General features: G+C 43.2%; 3 protein-coding genes across 14 annotated transcripts in view; 2 read left to right on the forward strand and 1 right to left on the reverse strand.

Moving 5' to 3' along the window:
• SENP5 (SUMO specific peptidase 5) overlaps positions 1 to 1,612 on the forward strand; it is a 92,378-nt gene extending 90,766 nt beyond the window's left edge. For all 10 annotated transcript variants that reach the window (XM_087439799.1, XM_087439801.1, XM_087439803.1 and 7 more), the window contains one exon: positions 510 to 1,612. In XM_087439799.1, coding sequence (XP_087295925.1) covers positions 510 to 620 — 111 coding nt within the window. In that variant the 3' untranslated portion in view covers positions 621 to 1,612. The remainder of the gene's footprint in view (positions 1 to 509) is intronic.
• A 2,767-nt stretch (positions 1,613 to 4,379) lies between these two features.
• On the reverse strand, positions 4,380 to 13,179 carry NCBP2 (nuclear cap binding protein subunit 2). Of its 3 annotated transcripts, none has more exons than XM_004424537.3 (4): positions 13,014 to 13,179; positions 9,762 to 9,943; positions 6,578 to 6,716; positions 4,380 to 6,022 (listed from the first exon to the last, which is right to left on the reverse strand). In XM_004424537.3, exons 1-4 carry the CDS (start codon positions 13,089 to 13,091, stop codon positions 5,951 to 5,953), a joined length of 471 nt encoding a protein of 156 aa, XP_004424594.1. In that variant the 5' UTR covers positions 13,092 to 13,179; the 3' UTR covers positions 4,380 to 5,950. The 3 variants fall into 3 exon arrangements, with proteins under 3 accessions (XP_004424594.1, XP_087295938.1, XP_087295937.1); XM_087439812.1 differs by lacking the exon at positions 13,014 to 13,179 and adding an exon at positions 12,142 to 12,164; XM_087439811.1 differs by lacking the exon at positions 13,014 to 13,179 and adding an exon at positions 10,721 to 10,933.
• A 68-nt stretch (positions 13,180 to 13,247) lies between these two features.
• On the forward strand, positions 13,248 to 14,059 carry NCBP2AS2 (NCBP2 antisense 2 (head to head)). Its single transcript, XM_087439813.1, has one exon. The coding sequence runs from the start codon at positions 13,320 to 13,322 to the stop codon at positions 13,617 to 13,619; it is 300 nt and encodes a 99-aa protein (XP_087295939.1). The 5' UTR covers positions 13,248 to 13,319; the 3' UTR covers positions 13,620 to 14,059.
• Positions 14,060 to 16,326: the final 2,267 nt, after the last annotated feature.

Consider the following 16,326-nt stretch of genomic DNA (forward strand, 5'->3'; position numbering starts at 1 on the left):
GTAAAACCTAATTAGATTTTAAATAAGGGCCACATTCAAAAACTTTCTCATGCTGTAAGTTCTCTTAGTGATCTAAAAGGGCTATTAAAAAATTTGTTATACATTATATTTATGAAGGAAATTATAGTATATAATCCATGAATTTAGAGGTTTACAAACATCTTAGACGGGCTCATTCATATGACTCACAAATGACTGAAGTTTGTAAACAAATTCAGATTCTCAAAGACCACATTAGCTCTAGGTGCATTCTCAGCAGAGGTTGCACCTTGAGAAGAACTGGCGCCTCTTCATCAGTTTCTACTTTTCACAGTATTGAGTGGGGAGGGAGGAGAGATCCCAAGCCATATACTTGCCTGAAAAGTTGACTATAATTTGGAGGTAAATGTTTTAAAACAATGTGCTTTACAATAAGTTTTAGAAAACTTTAAGATGCTGCCTTAGACCCTATTCTGTTTGGGCTGTATATAACTTCACATACCACTTAAATGTTTCTGGGACCTTTGCAGTACTGCAAGTGCCTCGCCTTAGAGCAGCCTTTCCAGTTTTCCCAAGAAGACATGCCCCGAGTGCGGAAGAGGATTTACAAGGAGCTGTGTGAGTGCCGGCTCATGGACTGAAACTCAGCAGGGACTCTGGGAAGTGTGACCAAGATGGAGCAGATGGTTTGTTACTTGAATCTCCAAACACTTATTTGAATTTTTATAGATATTTCAGATCAGTGGTGTTGGGCCACTATTGTTACCTCAAATTTATTTTTTGCCCTTATTCATTTCTCTATCTACCATGTACTATTTTTTAATGTTCAGTTTGGTTTCATTTTTATTTTTATGGATTCTGCGTGTTTCCCCCCATATTTAATATTTATTATCCAAACGCATGCATATAGACAGAGCATGCAGTGCAGAGTATTAAAAAAAAAAAGAAAAAAATACCTAGTAGATTTGGTGCAGCTTTTGAAACTTAGTTAGACATGAACTGAATACAGGTTTAAAATTTAATACCAGAACCTAAAAATGCAGGATGTTTTTGATACAACATAACTCTGAGAATAGTAGATGTTCCCTGGGGCATGAAGGGTAGTTAGGAGTGGTTTTGACAAAGCCAGTCCTGTTTTACTTCTACCAGCAGCACCTTTCACTGACTTCCCTTTCCAAGTGAGTCTTGGAGAGTGAGCTGCATTCCTTTTGAAGGGTGAGAAGGAAGTGGCCATAAACTGACTGGCGTGTTCTGTTTATAGAGGCACACTTGCAGGCATAGTGCCTGCTCTGGCAAGAGTTGACTAAGGTATGAGAAAAAGACAACGATCTTGAGGGTCCAGTTATCTTAACACATGGAGAGATTTCAATTTTGGTTTTAAGACGAATTACAATAAATGCCCAAATCTTACAAATGCTATTGCTGGAACATTGAATTCCCTGGATTTTTCTGTTATTGATCATTAAAAAACTTAATATCCATCAAACTAGTGGTCAGACAAATGAGAATTCAGCCTAAGAGTAATTTACAAGTTGTCACTTCCCTTCTGTTGTCTTCTATATGGAAGAAATTAAGATTTGCCAAATACCTTTCTATTTCAAGGGTATTTAAAATATAAACATTCAAAACCGAAGACTGACTTCAGGTCTTTTGCAGGTGGGTGGGGAGAAGAGAGGAAGGGTAATAAAGACAACTTGATTCTGTGGGAGTAAAGCAAATGTCATTACAGTTTGTTTCCTCTCGTCTCTTTAGTGATCTCAGCAACATGCAGGGCTCCTCATCTGGCCTCTGCTTGACCAAGCCTGAGGCTCCAGCACAGGGAGCCCTTTTTTCCAGTCTGTGAACCTCATCTTCTAGGGAAAGGCAGAAATAGCCCTGTCCTTACACTTAGCTGCATTAGGGTTAAAGTAATGGATCTTGCATCTTTAGCCTTTTGTGATATTTGAAAGGAAAGGAAATAAAGAAGGATGCATGTTAAACTCCCAAATTATCTTTTCTGAATGGGGGCAGGAAAGACAATAAATGTGTATATAAGAAACTCAGAAGCTTGTACAGAAAAATACCAAGTAAATGGCAAAAGATACTTGGATTTATGCCTCTTTAGGTGTGGGGTGTTGAAAATAAAAAGCTAAAATGTGCAGTTTAACTTTGCCGTTAAGGTGAGGCTGACTGCCAGCAGTTGAGAGTGGCGTCAGGACATGTTTACACGCAGGGTTCCCATCCCCAGACATTCCAAGCTCAACGCCAGTGTTTACATTGTAAACAGCCCCAGCACTTTCCTGAGTCCCCCAGACTCCAACCCTTGGTGTAAAACCAGGTCAGTATTTCTTGTTGTGCTTCAGGTCATTAAAAAGACTGAGATTAGAGGCACTTTATGCTGCTACAGGTAGGGTTGTGTCAGCATTAGGAAAGATGACAATTTAAAGTGGAGAGGATGTCTTCTTCAAGTTTTCAGACATAATTATGCAAACATGCTATTTTTCAAATCTGTAAGTGAGACATTTGCCTAACTTTTTTTTTTTTTTGGTAGCTATACAAAGTAGCCAGTAACTAAGCTATCAATTCAAAATGTCTTATACTTTAGAGCTCCATATTTCACCTCCTCACTGACAGAACTAGGCATGCAGAAGAGACAGGAAGAACTGTATTCTGTCAAGAATCTGAATTAATGCCCAAAGCTTGAGTTGCTGTTTCCTCCAATCTGAGAAATGGTCACCCTCTCAGCACTGAGGCACACAGGGACGAGCACAGAGAACCTAAAGTGAGCTGTCCAAGTCCAGTTTCTCTTTCATTTCCAGCTTAATAGGGTACCTTGAGGTGTACTGTCCAGTGTGCTTTACTCTAAATGTTAAACATTTTAAGTTTGGTTAAAATGTTTGTCATTCATGAAACTTGGTTTTACCACACATAGCCTGCTTTCCCCACCCCTTCTTGTGATTAGGTGTAAACCTCTGTTTAGCCCAAGTCCACATTAGAATGGCCTTTGTCCTGATGTTTGCAATAATTGCTTCCTTGCAACAAAGACATTTTTGAAACATAGTCTAGGCTGTTGGTAGAAGAGACAGGCATTGTTTTACTGTCACTAGCTTGGCACTGAAATGTTTTGGTGCCCACAAGGTGGGCAGACCATATGCTTTTGGGGTTGAGTGCAGGCCTTGTACAAACCAAAAGCTACTTATGATGTGCCTTCAACAAGCTGCCCAGTCCTCTCCATCAGCAAACTTACCAGTCTGCTTCTTTCCAGTGACTTTTCCTTTTGTTAAATCTGTAGCAATGAATGTAGATTTAATTCAACTTTTAGTTAAGCTCTCTCAAGAATCATAGAGAACCAACCTTCTCTTAAGGAAGGGAACCTCTTAAGGAAGGGAAAAGAAGCAGTTGCTGCCAGTAATCCCCAAATCACATTTTTGGCTTTGCATTGTATTTTCTACTTATCACTGAATACTAGTAACACTGGTCATTTTGACTTCATAGTTGGAACAAAACAATAACAAACCTAACTGGGACAAAGCCAGCACTAGCCTAAGTTGAGCTGCCCTTTTTCTCTGCAGTTGTAGTTCACTGCTTCCCTGGGTTAGAAGAGATAACTGGGAGCTCTGGGTGGATCAGACCCTTCAGGGGAGAAACAGTTTATTAATAGTGTGAATTAGATATAAAGACTACCTGCTCTGTTTAATTCTGTTAAGAAACTGAACTAATCAGCAGTTATAAAGCACATACTTTGTTATGTGCTAGGCTCTGCCTCCTGGCCTGTAGATAATTAAGAAGACCCAGGGAATACCATCAGAGAAGTGCTAATTATATTTGGGTGTTGCAAAAGCAGACCTAGACAAGCTGTTCACTTAAATGGTACCTTTTGGTCAGAAAAAGAATTTATTTAAAGAGTGTGATGATGTAAAATTACTCAAACCTTCTAGCAAAAATATTTTTTTGAAAAATAAACTAAATGCCTTTATAAATGTGTGTTCTCGTGTGTTGAATAACATATCCTGTTTGTTTGGTGAGTAGTAATTTTTACCAGTGACATTCCGGTCATGACAAGGTTCATTAATGAACAGTGATCCATGTAGGCTCTAAGCAGCCTACCCTTAAACAGCACTGTCCAATTGAATTTTCTGCAGTGATGGAAATGTTCTATATTTGCATCCATTACAACAGCCACTAGCCACATGTGGCTGTTGAGCATTTGAAATGTGACTAGTGTGACTGAGGAACTAAATGTTTTAATTTGGTTAATTAGCTACATGTGGCTAGTGGCTACCATATTAGGTAACTGTAAAATCAAAATGGACATGCAAATTCTACATATTATTCACAGATCCTCCCTAAAACACATCCATAAATACTCCTGAGTAAGCAAGTTCCAATGTCCCTCGTTATAGATGAGGAAACCGGCACAATGATGTTGGTCCAACTTTATTGAAATCCGTTACAGAAGACACAATTCAAATAGGAACCACTGTCTGTGGTTTTAAGGCCTATAGAAATTAGAGTTATGTTTTACTACAAAAGAATATAAAGTACATTAATTCAAACTACGATGTAAAAAGAAACTTTAAAAATGAATATTATGTCCTCATTAAATTAAATGTCTGCCAACAGTTTTTTCCAAAGCACTTACAACTAGTTATAGCTCTTTTAAAAATTCAAATAACCAGTTTCAATTTAAAGAGACAACCTACACTTACTGTACCATGACAGATGTTCACATTGAGATATTTCAGCCCCAACTTTTCACAAAGTACTGGAAGTTACGAGATACTTTGTTGCTAGATGAAAAAATTTCATTTGTCAGGGAAAATTATACTAGACTAGCAGTTTTAAATAAGCTATAGTTCACACACAATATTAGAGAAAAATCACCTCTTGCCTTACAAATGCAAAATAAATTCTCTAGACTCCCTTCTCTGTAGAGACCATCAGCTCACTATCAAAGCTCTGAAACTCAGTAAGCACAATTGGGGAAAACAAGACAGACTTCAGTATGGGAACTGGCCGAAACACATTTCCTGAGGGAAGCATTTGATTGTTTTTGTTAAGCATTCTCTGGATCTTCAGGCTCTTTTTTAAACCCACTCCATTCCCAAGATCACTCCAAAAATGAAAAGAATAAATCTGATGGCCCTCACAGCAACCATCATGTCAAGGCAATTAATTCATGTCCCCGATACTTCATCCCATTTCCTACTGACAGTGTCCCCCCTGCTCATATAAGTATTTGAGGTTCTCCATAATACAAACCCTTGCTTTTTTTAGCTTTAGGTATAACACTTACATCTTTTGAAAAGTATGTTTAGTAAATACCCTTCCAAGTCCTGTCCCTAACTTCCTGATCTGTAAAGCATGGAAGCAGGTGGTGTCCCCTGGGTCTGTCTAAGGCGTACTTTTGCACCAACTATTTAGAAAGTCCCCTTGACTCCTAAATTTGCCTTTAGAGATTAGAATTCAACATAGAAAACAAATTCAGTTGTCAAACATCTGTTCCTAATTTAGAGCAAAGCTATACAACAAAGCAAAACTCCATTTATTAAACTTTATCCCACACAAACTTAGAATTAAAAAAATAATAATTCCAGGCCCCAGTGCAGACCATGAACCTACTTAGATGCAAACACGGTAAACAAATTTTTTAAGTTTTCCAGTCTTCCTAAAAAAAAAGTGTGGTGTTTGGGACTGAAAGATCAACATTATAGATCAAATCTGTTGCCAAGGAACACAATTTTTGATCTGGTAACAGAAAATCATTCTGGTAACCTGACACATGGCCAAGATTCTAAGACTAAAGAATTAAAGGCATCCTTTTGGATTCTGTCCTTTAATAATTTTCAGAGGAAAACCATGAAGGGGCTTCCCGCTCAGTACAGACATTGATCAAAGCTTGGTAAAAATGAGCAGGTGTGCAGACCTTGGGTAACGTACATCAAATTCAAGAGGCCAAAGGAGGAGTTTTTCGTGATGGGGCTCTCACCACTCACTGGTTTTGGGCCAGTTTTCCATAGCCTCCTCTCCCAGCATCATAGTCCTGCCGATACTCATCTCGTACCTTAATTGAAAAGAACACAAGTTACAGTACAGAGAAGATCGGTGTAACACATATGCCTCCAACAACATGTCAGACAACCAACTAAGCCTTTTCAAATATCATAATGTGAACATTTGAGCAGGACATAACTTTTTTTGAGCAACTGATACAAAGCTCAACTGCCTTGCAAAATTACCTAAGACTACCCAATGGTTTTCTCCCAAACGTCAGGCTCCTACTCATTCACCAGCATTCAAAAATAGCACATTCCAAAGAATAAGTACTTAAATTAGGCTATTTATTTTAAAATAAAAACTTAAAACTCATTTCAGTGCATTTTGCTTTTTTCCTAGATACTTGCAGGTGGAAAATATCTAGCCCCTAGCAGAAGTCCAATACTATTTCATGGTTTAAAAAGCAATTTACCAATTCCAGTGGCTAGTTTTCAGATTCACTTCAAACCAAGGTTATAGGCACAAAGTTATTTTCAAAAGAGCAAATACAAATTGACAGAACACTTGTCATTAGGACTGGAATCCCAGGCAAAGGCGGTGCCCAGAGAACCTTCCTGCATACCTGGCCCCCAGATCGCCCACGGCCATACTGCCTGCCCTCCTTAAAGCCTGCGTCCCAGTCTGTGCGAATGATCCGGTCATCCAGACGAGTTCCATTTATGTACCGCATGGCATTTTCTGCATCTGCTCTTGAATAGTATCTTAAATGTAAGTATTAAGGAACACTATATAGCATTTCTCCAAACATTTTGGAAAGAAGCAACATCTAAATGAAGCTAAGTTAAGAAAAAGTACAGGGGCTGGCCCGGTGGCGTAGTGGTGAAGTTCACATGCTCAACTTTGGCGGCCTGGTTCATGGGTTTGAATCCTGAGTGCAGACCTATGCACCACTTATCAAGCCATGCTGTGGCAGGCATCCCACATACAAAGTAGAGGAAGATGGGCACAGACATTAGCTCAGGGCCAATCTTCCGCAGCAAAAAGAGGACGATTGGCAATGGATATTAGCTCAGGGCTAATCTTTCTCACCAAAAAAAAGAAAAAGTACAAAAACTAATCCAAGCAGATGGACTTCAAAGACAATAATCTGGCTTGCACAAGCCTGTTTGCTTTTGGTCCAGAAGCACTTAGAGAGTCAAATAGCACACTTATCTCTGGCTACATTGATCATGATTTCCTGGATAATCCTAGTAATAATGTGGTCCCACTGTCTCCATATTTTGGTGTGCAAAATATAAAATATGTTCAGTGCAGGTTTAGACCACAAACTGCACACTTCTTATCCAAACAACAGCATCCAAATTTGGAGCTGTATATTCAAGAAGAACCATAAATAAAAAGAGGTCACAGAGCATATGGAATTGCCATTGTATTTCATTAGAAGGAAAGAGTCCAATTATTACTTGGGTTAGTAGTTCCCAAACCTATTTAATCAGATCTAATAAATCTATCTTTGGAATGGTATTTTAAAGATTTATTTATTTATTTTTCCCCCCAAAGCCCCAGTAGATAGTTGTATGTCATAGCTGCACATCCTTCTAGTTGCTGTATGTGGGACACGGCCTCAGCATGGCCAGAGAAGCGGTGCGTCGGTGCGCACCCGGGATCTGAACCCGGGCCGCCAGCAGCGGAGCGCGCGCACTTAGCCGCTAAGCCACGGGGCCGGCCCCTAGGGATGGTATTTTAAAAAGAAATCTCTACAAGCAATTATGATTATTAGCTGGGTTTAAGACAGGCTGATCTAGATGTTTTTTTCCTTGTCTTCACACAGGTAGGGGAACCCTGCTGAAATTCCAGTGTCCAGCACCTACACAATGCCTAGCAAATAGTGGACATTCAGTAATTTTTTGTTGAATGAATAAAATGTATGCTAAAAGAGCAAACGGAGAAAAAAAGACTGGCAATGGCAGCCTCTCTTTCGGGTATTTGCCATTATGATTGCTGATCTCTGACCTACAAGGCAAATGCAAAAACACTCCAGTTCTCAAAGACTGATTATTATCTACAAGGTGGATTTTCTTTGCCTTTTGTGTTTTCATTGTTCTCCCTGCCCTGTGAACTATTTTATGATATTGCCACCAAAGGCAAAAGCAAAACCTGGGCATTCTGGTGCCTGGTGTCTGAAGGGAGAAGGGAAGAAGCTTGCAGAGCCCAGAAATCAGATACCAAAATGAAAAGCGGGGAATAGGTTCAAGCTGATAGAGTGAGCATATTTCTCTCCTTTCCTTCTCAAGACCCCTATTAAAACGATAGGAAACAAACATACACCTACAGAATAGAAGAGGCCATCAGCAGATGAGAGATTCAACAAAAGCTGATGGAAGAGTGCTAATGGGTGAAACAAAGTCACAGTGTGAAATATTCTTGAAGGGGCTTAAGAAAGGAGACAGCAAACCCAGAGGCTCTTAATTCACAGTTGAATAAGAAGTGAGGGTACAAATAGGATTTAATTAAAGGTCTCTATGTGGGAAGACGACCAGCTAGCAGGAAGGCATTTAATCCCAGGCAAATAAAAATAAAATGATATGGTTCTGAACGAACTATCTGGAGGAACTAGGGCAGTCTTTGATGTTAGGAGGCTAAAATAAAATCCCTTTTCATTCTGGCATTTGAGAAACCCACATATCCCAAAGGCAAGGCAGCAACTTGAGAGAGAAGCTCTGCTTGAGTGCACAAACTCAGCCTTCTTTTCCTTAATACGATTGGAAACCCAGGGATCACCAGACATTTAAGGAAAATTTACAGCATAAATACAACCAAAAGAAACAGATAATTCAGAGCACAGAAAAAAAATTCAAAAGACATGTTAGATCAGGTCTGGGAAATTTCTCAGAATATAAAACAAAATGACCAAAAAAGAAAATATTAGCTAAAAAAAAAAAACCAAAATACCAAAGGATAAATCCAGAAGGTCCAATATTTATAGAGTTTCCAGGGAGACAATAAACGATCATACGTAAATACCTATAAAATCAAGCTACAGGGGCCGGCCCCGCAGCGTAGCGGTTAAGTACACGTGCTCTGCTGCTGGCGGCCCGGGGTTCAGATCCTGCGCGCACACCGACGCACCGCTTGTCAGGCCATGCTGTGGCGGCGTCCCATATAAAGTGGAGGAAGATAGGCAAGATGTTAGCCCAGGGCCAGACTTCCTCAGCAAAAAGAGGAGGATTGGCATGGATGTTAGCTCAGGGCTGATCTTCCTCACAATAAATAAATAAATAAATAAAATCTAGCTATATACATCTACATAATGAAAAACTATACAGCCATCTTAAAAAGAGGTAGATCTACATGTGCTAACATGGAACAATCTAAGATAGGTGGGGAAAAAAACTAGTGCATGCAGTACACTACCACACATCCACAGGATTACTTCTGGAAAGACACCCAAGAGACTGGTAACTGATTGTCTCTGGGCTTAGAATGGTACAGGGATATTATTTTCACTACACCCTTTGGATTTTTTAATCACCATAAGCATACATTCTCGAAAGATTGTTTTTCTTGAAGCATCTACTATAAACAAAGCATGGATTTCAGAACAGAATGTAAATGTTACCAGCTTTCACAATGTAAGAGTGTAGACACACTGGACAGAAGGTAGGAGGTAGATGAAGGAAGGAGAAGTAGAGATAAGTGTAGGGGTGCTAATTAGTGAATATCCTCACTCATTTTTTAAACAGGTGACCAGCCACTCGTGGCCCCACCCTCATCCAAGAGCTTCATCAAACACCTAGGAAGGATACTCCACAAAGCAGAATCCACATGCTGTTTTTTTCATTTTATCCAGGCCCATAATGATTTTCTTTATGTCACCACTTTTGCTGAAGAGTTCATAGATTTGTTCTTCAGTTGTGTAAAAGGAAAGATTTCCAACATACAATGTACAGCTTTTCTTCAGTAATTTTTCCTGTTCTTCATTGTCACCCTAGAATTTCAAATAGAGAAGTTAAGCAACACAATCTAAAAACAGCCTTGTTTAAACAGTATTCCTAAGTATGAGAAAAAACTTTCATTAACTCTGATTTGGGAATCAGCTTCTCTCATCATCCCAATCCACCACAAATCCCTTGCCAAAAAAAAAAAGAGTCCATGAAGCACTATGCAGGGTCCAGACTGCTTTTAGTAGAGGGCCATGGCTTGTAAGTTACATTGCATGTGGCCCTCCTCCTCCTGCACAATACTGCCACACAAATGGCATGCCTTTTCCCTGTACACCCCATATCCTCAGCACTGGCTCCTTCTCTAATGGCCCAAATTTAATTTCTGGACCTTGAACCAATATATTAGAGGGGACCCTTTTATCCTTCATGATGAAAAATAAATGGATTTTCAGAGATAGGGAACTTCCTTATAATACTTCCATAGAGAATGTTCAAAGCAACAACTGCTTAGATGGTTTTACATGCTCGTATATTTTTCTCTGAGTTTAGAAGAAAATGTAGGGATCACTAAAAATAAGATATCTCACTTTCTTGATGGGCTTCCTAATTTGGAAGACAAGATGAAGCGAGAGGAATACAACTGGACTTCAGCCAACACACCTGACAATCCCTGGGGACAAGATGGCTAATCATGGGCTAGACGTGGTATTTTAGATGGCTTCACAGAAACCTGTGTGGCCGTCCTCCGACTTTCTCTTCTCACCTCCTCCACACTGGGGAGGACGAATTAAATTAAATAGAAGACTAAAGAGAAGACCTACCAAGTGACCTGCTCGCAGGCCCCTCTGACCCAGGTTACGGCTCTAACATCAACCATACAGTGGTATTCCAGCTTGGAAAGTAGCTCAGTAGATCCATACTCAGGCCCGCAGAGCATTTCCCAAGAGGCCTCCCTTCTTCATGTACCACACCATACATAATGCTGATCCAGCTTCCTTCACTCAGAGACTAAGACTGCATTATTCGTGTCTGAATGCTTTGCAGCACAGTGCTGAGTAACAGGTCTCCTGATCACATTCAGTGGTAGAACAGAGAAACCATCTGAACTCACATCCATCAAAAGGAAAATGGAATAAATTATGGTACATCAATAAATATAAAACTATGCAGTCCCCAAAAAAATCTAACATCCACATGCAGTGATATGGAACATCTCCGAGAGAGAGCAAAGTGAAAAAAGAAGGTACAGAACGTGAAAGGTACGCTGCAAGTTATATAAAAGTATGAATATACACAGATATACACAAGAAACAGTTAATTATGTCTGCCTCTAGGGAGAATCAAGGAACTGCAGGTCAGGGATTTCCATGTATGAGGGCTCATTTAATTCTCAGAACTGAATGAGGTATGTCCTAATTTATTATCCCCGTTTTACACCTGAGGAAAGACTATTAAGTAACTTGTCCAAGGTCACACAGCTACTCAGTAGTTGTAGCTGGAATCCAAACCCTGTCTTATCCCCAATCTCATACTCCCTAAAAAGTTCACAGGACAAGAGTCATTCTACATTAAAATAGGCTTTCAGAACTTTGGAATGAGACATTAAAGTGATTCACTTTATATTACTGCTGTTACTGATTTGTTAAAATTATGGTCAGGAGGCATTTATTTTTCTTTCTAGTTTTCTCCCACTTGTAAGTAATGTCCAAACAAATACCCTATGGCTTAAGACAACTGTGGTGTAAGTACTTAACGTGTGATGTTAATGTGGATTCCATTCAGGGAACACTAGAAATTCTGCATCACAGTATCTTTCTACTAAATAAAGCTATAGGCTTTAGACTTGCAGAGATGAATAACAGAAAAAGTCGTTTTTCTGTTTAATCTGTTAATTAAAACTGTTCACAGTTTTAATCTTGCAGGATGCTTGAAATTCAAGATGGTTATGATGTGGAACTTTCTAAAGTAATGAGAACTGTGAAAGTAATAGAAGTGAAAATCATGCCCGGCATAGAGTAAGCATTTAAAAACTGTTGACTGAGTGAATGAATTTAAGATCTTCCTCAATTTCGCCTCAAACAAAATTTCCTTTTCCCTACCCTACTAACACATTTTACATTCTCCATGCCTACCCTCTTTTATATGTGGCCCTCCTTTCCCAGTCATAAGGGTTCTCCCTTCTGCTTCCTCACAGCCCCTCCCTTTCCACTCATCATTTCTGCTCTAGATTAAGGTTACTTACCTCTATTTACCATCCCTACTAGAGGATTATGAACTCTAAGTGTGCCGAAACTGTCTTCCCTCTCCCTTTAAGGTTTAGCAGAAGGCTTCAGCAACAACACTCAATAAAAGTTTACTGAATAACCAGTGGTTCATGTGTCGTCCACCCCACCCCCGCCTTTGCTGATACTGAAGAACGTACCCCGAATATCTGCAGCCTTCCCTTTTCCACATAATCTACTATGACATAGGAGAAACTGAAATTTCCCCCTTCTGAAACCCAGCAGTTCTCTGATCCTGATATCCAGACACTTAATGTGCCTAGCTTGGCTGGTCCACCTCCCCACTCCAAGGGCTTCCCTAAGGGTGGAGACAGGACTCAACTTTGTGTCTCCCATCCACCGCGTAGAACTGTGTAGGACCGTTCTACCAGACCAAGGACAGGACTCGAAGCGCCAAGGGGCAGTTTGGCTAATTTAACTTAAAATTTAAAAAGGCAATAAAAAGTCCCACTATCTGGGTCAGGAAGGCGCCTCCACATACTCCAGGCGTCAAAGGACACCTCTTCCCCTCATCGCCAAGTCAGCTTCCCGAGACACAGCCCGTGAAAACGTGAGCCACCACTACTGCCGCTCAAACCGCTCTGCAGTGGCCCGCTAACAGGCAGCGGCTGCAAGGGAATGGGAAAGCGAGCCTCAAACTCCCTTTCTATGAGAGATGGGGCTTCAGTGACATCCAAACGCCCTTTCAGCATCCATTCCCCAGGAGGCACCGGGGCCTCTCTTCGCGTCCCGGGAAACTGGAGAACGGGAGACGACACAATGAGACAAGAGCAAACCGATTCTCGGCGTCCCGGCCTAGCGCCTTCCCTTCTCGCGGCCCGGCCTCCCTCACCCGGAAGTGCTGGTCCCGGTACTGGCTCAGCTCCACGTACGAGTCGCTGCGCAGCGCCTTCAGGAGGCCGCCGGACATAGTGCAGACAGCTGGTCGGCGACGCCGCCACTCCGGGAACAACGAGGCCGCCGCGGCCCAGGCGGAAGCGGAAACGCGCGGGGGCCGTTGCAGAAAGTCGGAATCGTGCGGCCCAATCCAAGCGTGGCAGTGTCGTCACCCAGCGGCGCGGGCGCAGACGTGGTGCGTTGTTGGGCAGCGCCGAGCAGAAGCAAGAGCGGCGTGCTTCGGGTTCCGGGTGGTCCGAGGATGGTTCTTCGGCGGCTGCTGGGTGCCCTGCTGCACAGCCAGCAGCTGGTGGAGCGTCTGTCCGAGTCGCGGCCCATCCGGCGCGCGGCGCAGCTCACGGCCTTCGCACTGCTGCAGGCCCAGCTGCGCGGCCAGGACGCGGCCCGGCGCCTGCGACGCCTCGCGGCTGGGCCCGCGGGCTCCCTGGGCCGCCGGGCTGCCCGCTTCAAAGACACCTTCACTCAGGAGCTACGCCGCGGCCTCCGGGAACGCCCGGGGCCACCACCAGGTAGCCGGCGGGGCCCGGGCGCAAACCCCTGAACCCGGGCTGGGCTGGGCCGGGCCGAGGTCGCCTGCTTTCCCTTCTGGGCTCGACACAGGCCTCGGCGCTAAGGAGTCACCCCGGGCACAGCGCGCGGCTTCGAATCCTGACTCAGATCGTCGGCCTGCCGAGGTCCCACTGGCCAGAGCCGGGTGAAGCCCTGTGATCCGACAGGGCACCGTGTGTGAAGGAAGCCCCCGAAGCCTGAGAGAAAGAAAGATAGGCTGGGCCTGGATACATCACGGACAGGGAGCCACGGACCAAACCTCAGCCGGAAAGACAGTCTGCCCTCCGCGAATGGGACTAAAACTCGTGGTCTATGATGCTGCCTCTGCACTGATGTGCTAGCAGGGCGTGACTTCCAAGGGAGATCATGGATGGGAAGACAGCCCTGCAGCTGCCAAAATCCTCTGATTAAATGTGTGAGCTGGGTAATGGGTATGAGCGTGGTACTTCTCCGGCAAGATGGGTTAGGATTCCTGGGGACTGTAGGCACATGGTAATACTAGTGAACACGTATTGGGTGCTTACTCAGTGCTGGCACCAGCTAATGCACTCTGTGTGGGTTAGCTCACTTAACTCTTTACAGCCAGTTTCACATCAGGAAGTGTAGGCTGCTCCTTAAGTTGCCAGTGGCCTTACAGAGTGGGATGTGAATACAGGCGTTTGACTCCAGTGCCTAAATCCTTAGTCAGGGCTCCCTGCCACATTTACCCGGACCTTCGTTGCCCGCCTCCCACCATCATCACCATTGGGTGTTAGGACTCCTGCCTACGTGGAACAAGCTGCCTGGATTCCTGTTCCCCATTTTAGAGGGTCTGGGATACAATCTAAAGACTATGGTCCAGCGAATGGACCCATGGTTAGGAAATTCATTGTACACAGAAATGGCGTCATTTGAGGCTTTTGACTGCATATCTGATCACCTCTAATTAGGCTACACAGTTAATCATGTGATCTAGAAAGCTCGAAACCACAGGAGAAGCTTTTAGGCTGGTAACCAAAGACAATTTATACTCTGGCTTTTCTGATAGCCACAGAGAGAGAGTTAGATAGAGCCATAGACCTACGCTGGAGATGGAGAAGCTAAAGTAGCTGATCCTCCAGTTTCCTAATGGTCAGACTTTTGACTTCACATCCCACTCTCCAGTCTTCCTATCAGAGGTGCTGCTATTTAATCCTCTCTGAAGCCAGAGGTCCCAGTCTCCTAATTACCAAAGTCCTGATTTGGCATGTGTCCTATCTTCCTGTCCTCCCATTAGAAGACAAATCCTCTCCCAGACCAGAGGCAATTCACTGGCTTCTCCTCTGAGCCTGGCAGTGAGGAGCCTGAGGAGTTTGTTCATTCTGCCTTGTCTGCCTCATTGGTCTCAATCCCACTCATTACTCTGGATATCAGAGGAGCAGAATATTAGCAGTCCCCAGCCCAACCCCTTACCCTCAACATAAATAAGCACACTCACTGTTAGGTCTTTTTCCAGACCAGCAGAGTCAGAAAGGGAAGCAGTACAGGAAGCAATGCAGCTTCCAGATAAACTGGCCATTTGGTAAGAAAGGAAGGAAAGCAAGCGAAGGGAGCAGTTTATTTTTTGTCAAAGGAGTGTATAAGAACTGCGTTCCCTCCATTTTTGTAGAAGGAGTCTGGGAGGAGAGAGAGAACTGGGTCTTTTCTGTGCAGCTGGAGGTGATTTACATGCCTACCCCCTTCGTTGGAGAAGCCTCCAGTGTTTGTAGTCAGTGGCTTGCCATCCCACCGGTTACCCTATGACTCAAGAAACAGACCAAACTCTTCCCACCACCCCCAGTAGCAGCGATTTCCCAGCATGCCTTTTAAGCTCTTCCAGAAAGGGAAGCAGGGAGGCAACTCACCCTGCTATACTGCAGGGCAATTCCGACTCACCCCTGATGCCACACAGATTTAGATACCAACGGTTTATGGACAAATTCATTTGAACTCGGACCACCACAATCCACGTGGACTGCTACACCAGTGGTTCCTCCAGGGAATTCTGAGGTTGTGGACCCAATTGAGGGAAGGAAGAGGCAAAAGTCCCAAGAAGCGCAGAGGAGTTTGGGACCCCCCCTAGAGTCTGGGATGTCTCCAAGGTGGCACTTGGTTTTTATCTGTTGGGCAGGAAAGCCATCTTTGGCAGCATAGTAAACAAATACATGCTTATCGTGTGCCAGAGATGATGCTAAGCAGTAGGGGTAAGAAGACCAATCAGAGCTTCATAGCAGAAATAGACCACAAGAACAGTGAATTGTCATGAAAGGGTACTGTAGAGTTTAACGTAGGGAAACGTCTGGGAGTGTGCTAGAGGCAGCCTATACAGAGCAGATCCTTGGCATCTCCTCCCATCTCAGAGCCATGCTGGGAGTATTTATACCCAGAAATTGGCAAATGCTACAAATGGGGACTTTTTTGCACCAGAGAACAGGTTGCTAAACATTTACCAGCTTACCACTTCTTTCCTCTTCCTCCAGGTTGGAGTCATGAGGAAAGTGTGGCACTAAGACCCTAGCAGCAGCCACAGAGCAGCATGCCGGGGTAAGGGTGTGGCTTTAAGATGACCCAAGGCTTTAGCGGGCAGAATGCAGAGCTAGAGAAGTGCTCAGGTTTGGTCATTCGTACAGGTTTGGTCTCCTGCTCTGCGCTGACCTCCAGCTCACTGACCCCTGTGGCCTGGGTGTTCTCATGAAATGGTA

This window comes from Ceratotherium simum, chromosome 15 (genome assembly GCF_057802395.1).
Source record: "Ceratotherium simum simum isolate JZ-2026a chromosome 15, ASM5780239v1, whole genome shotgun sequence".
Lineage (NCBI taxonomy): Eukaryota > Metazoa > Chordata > Mammalia > Perissodactyla > Rhinocerotidae > Ceratotherium > Ceratotherium simum.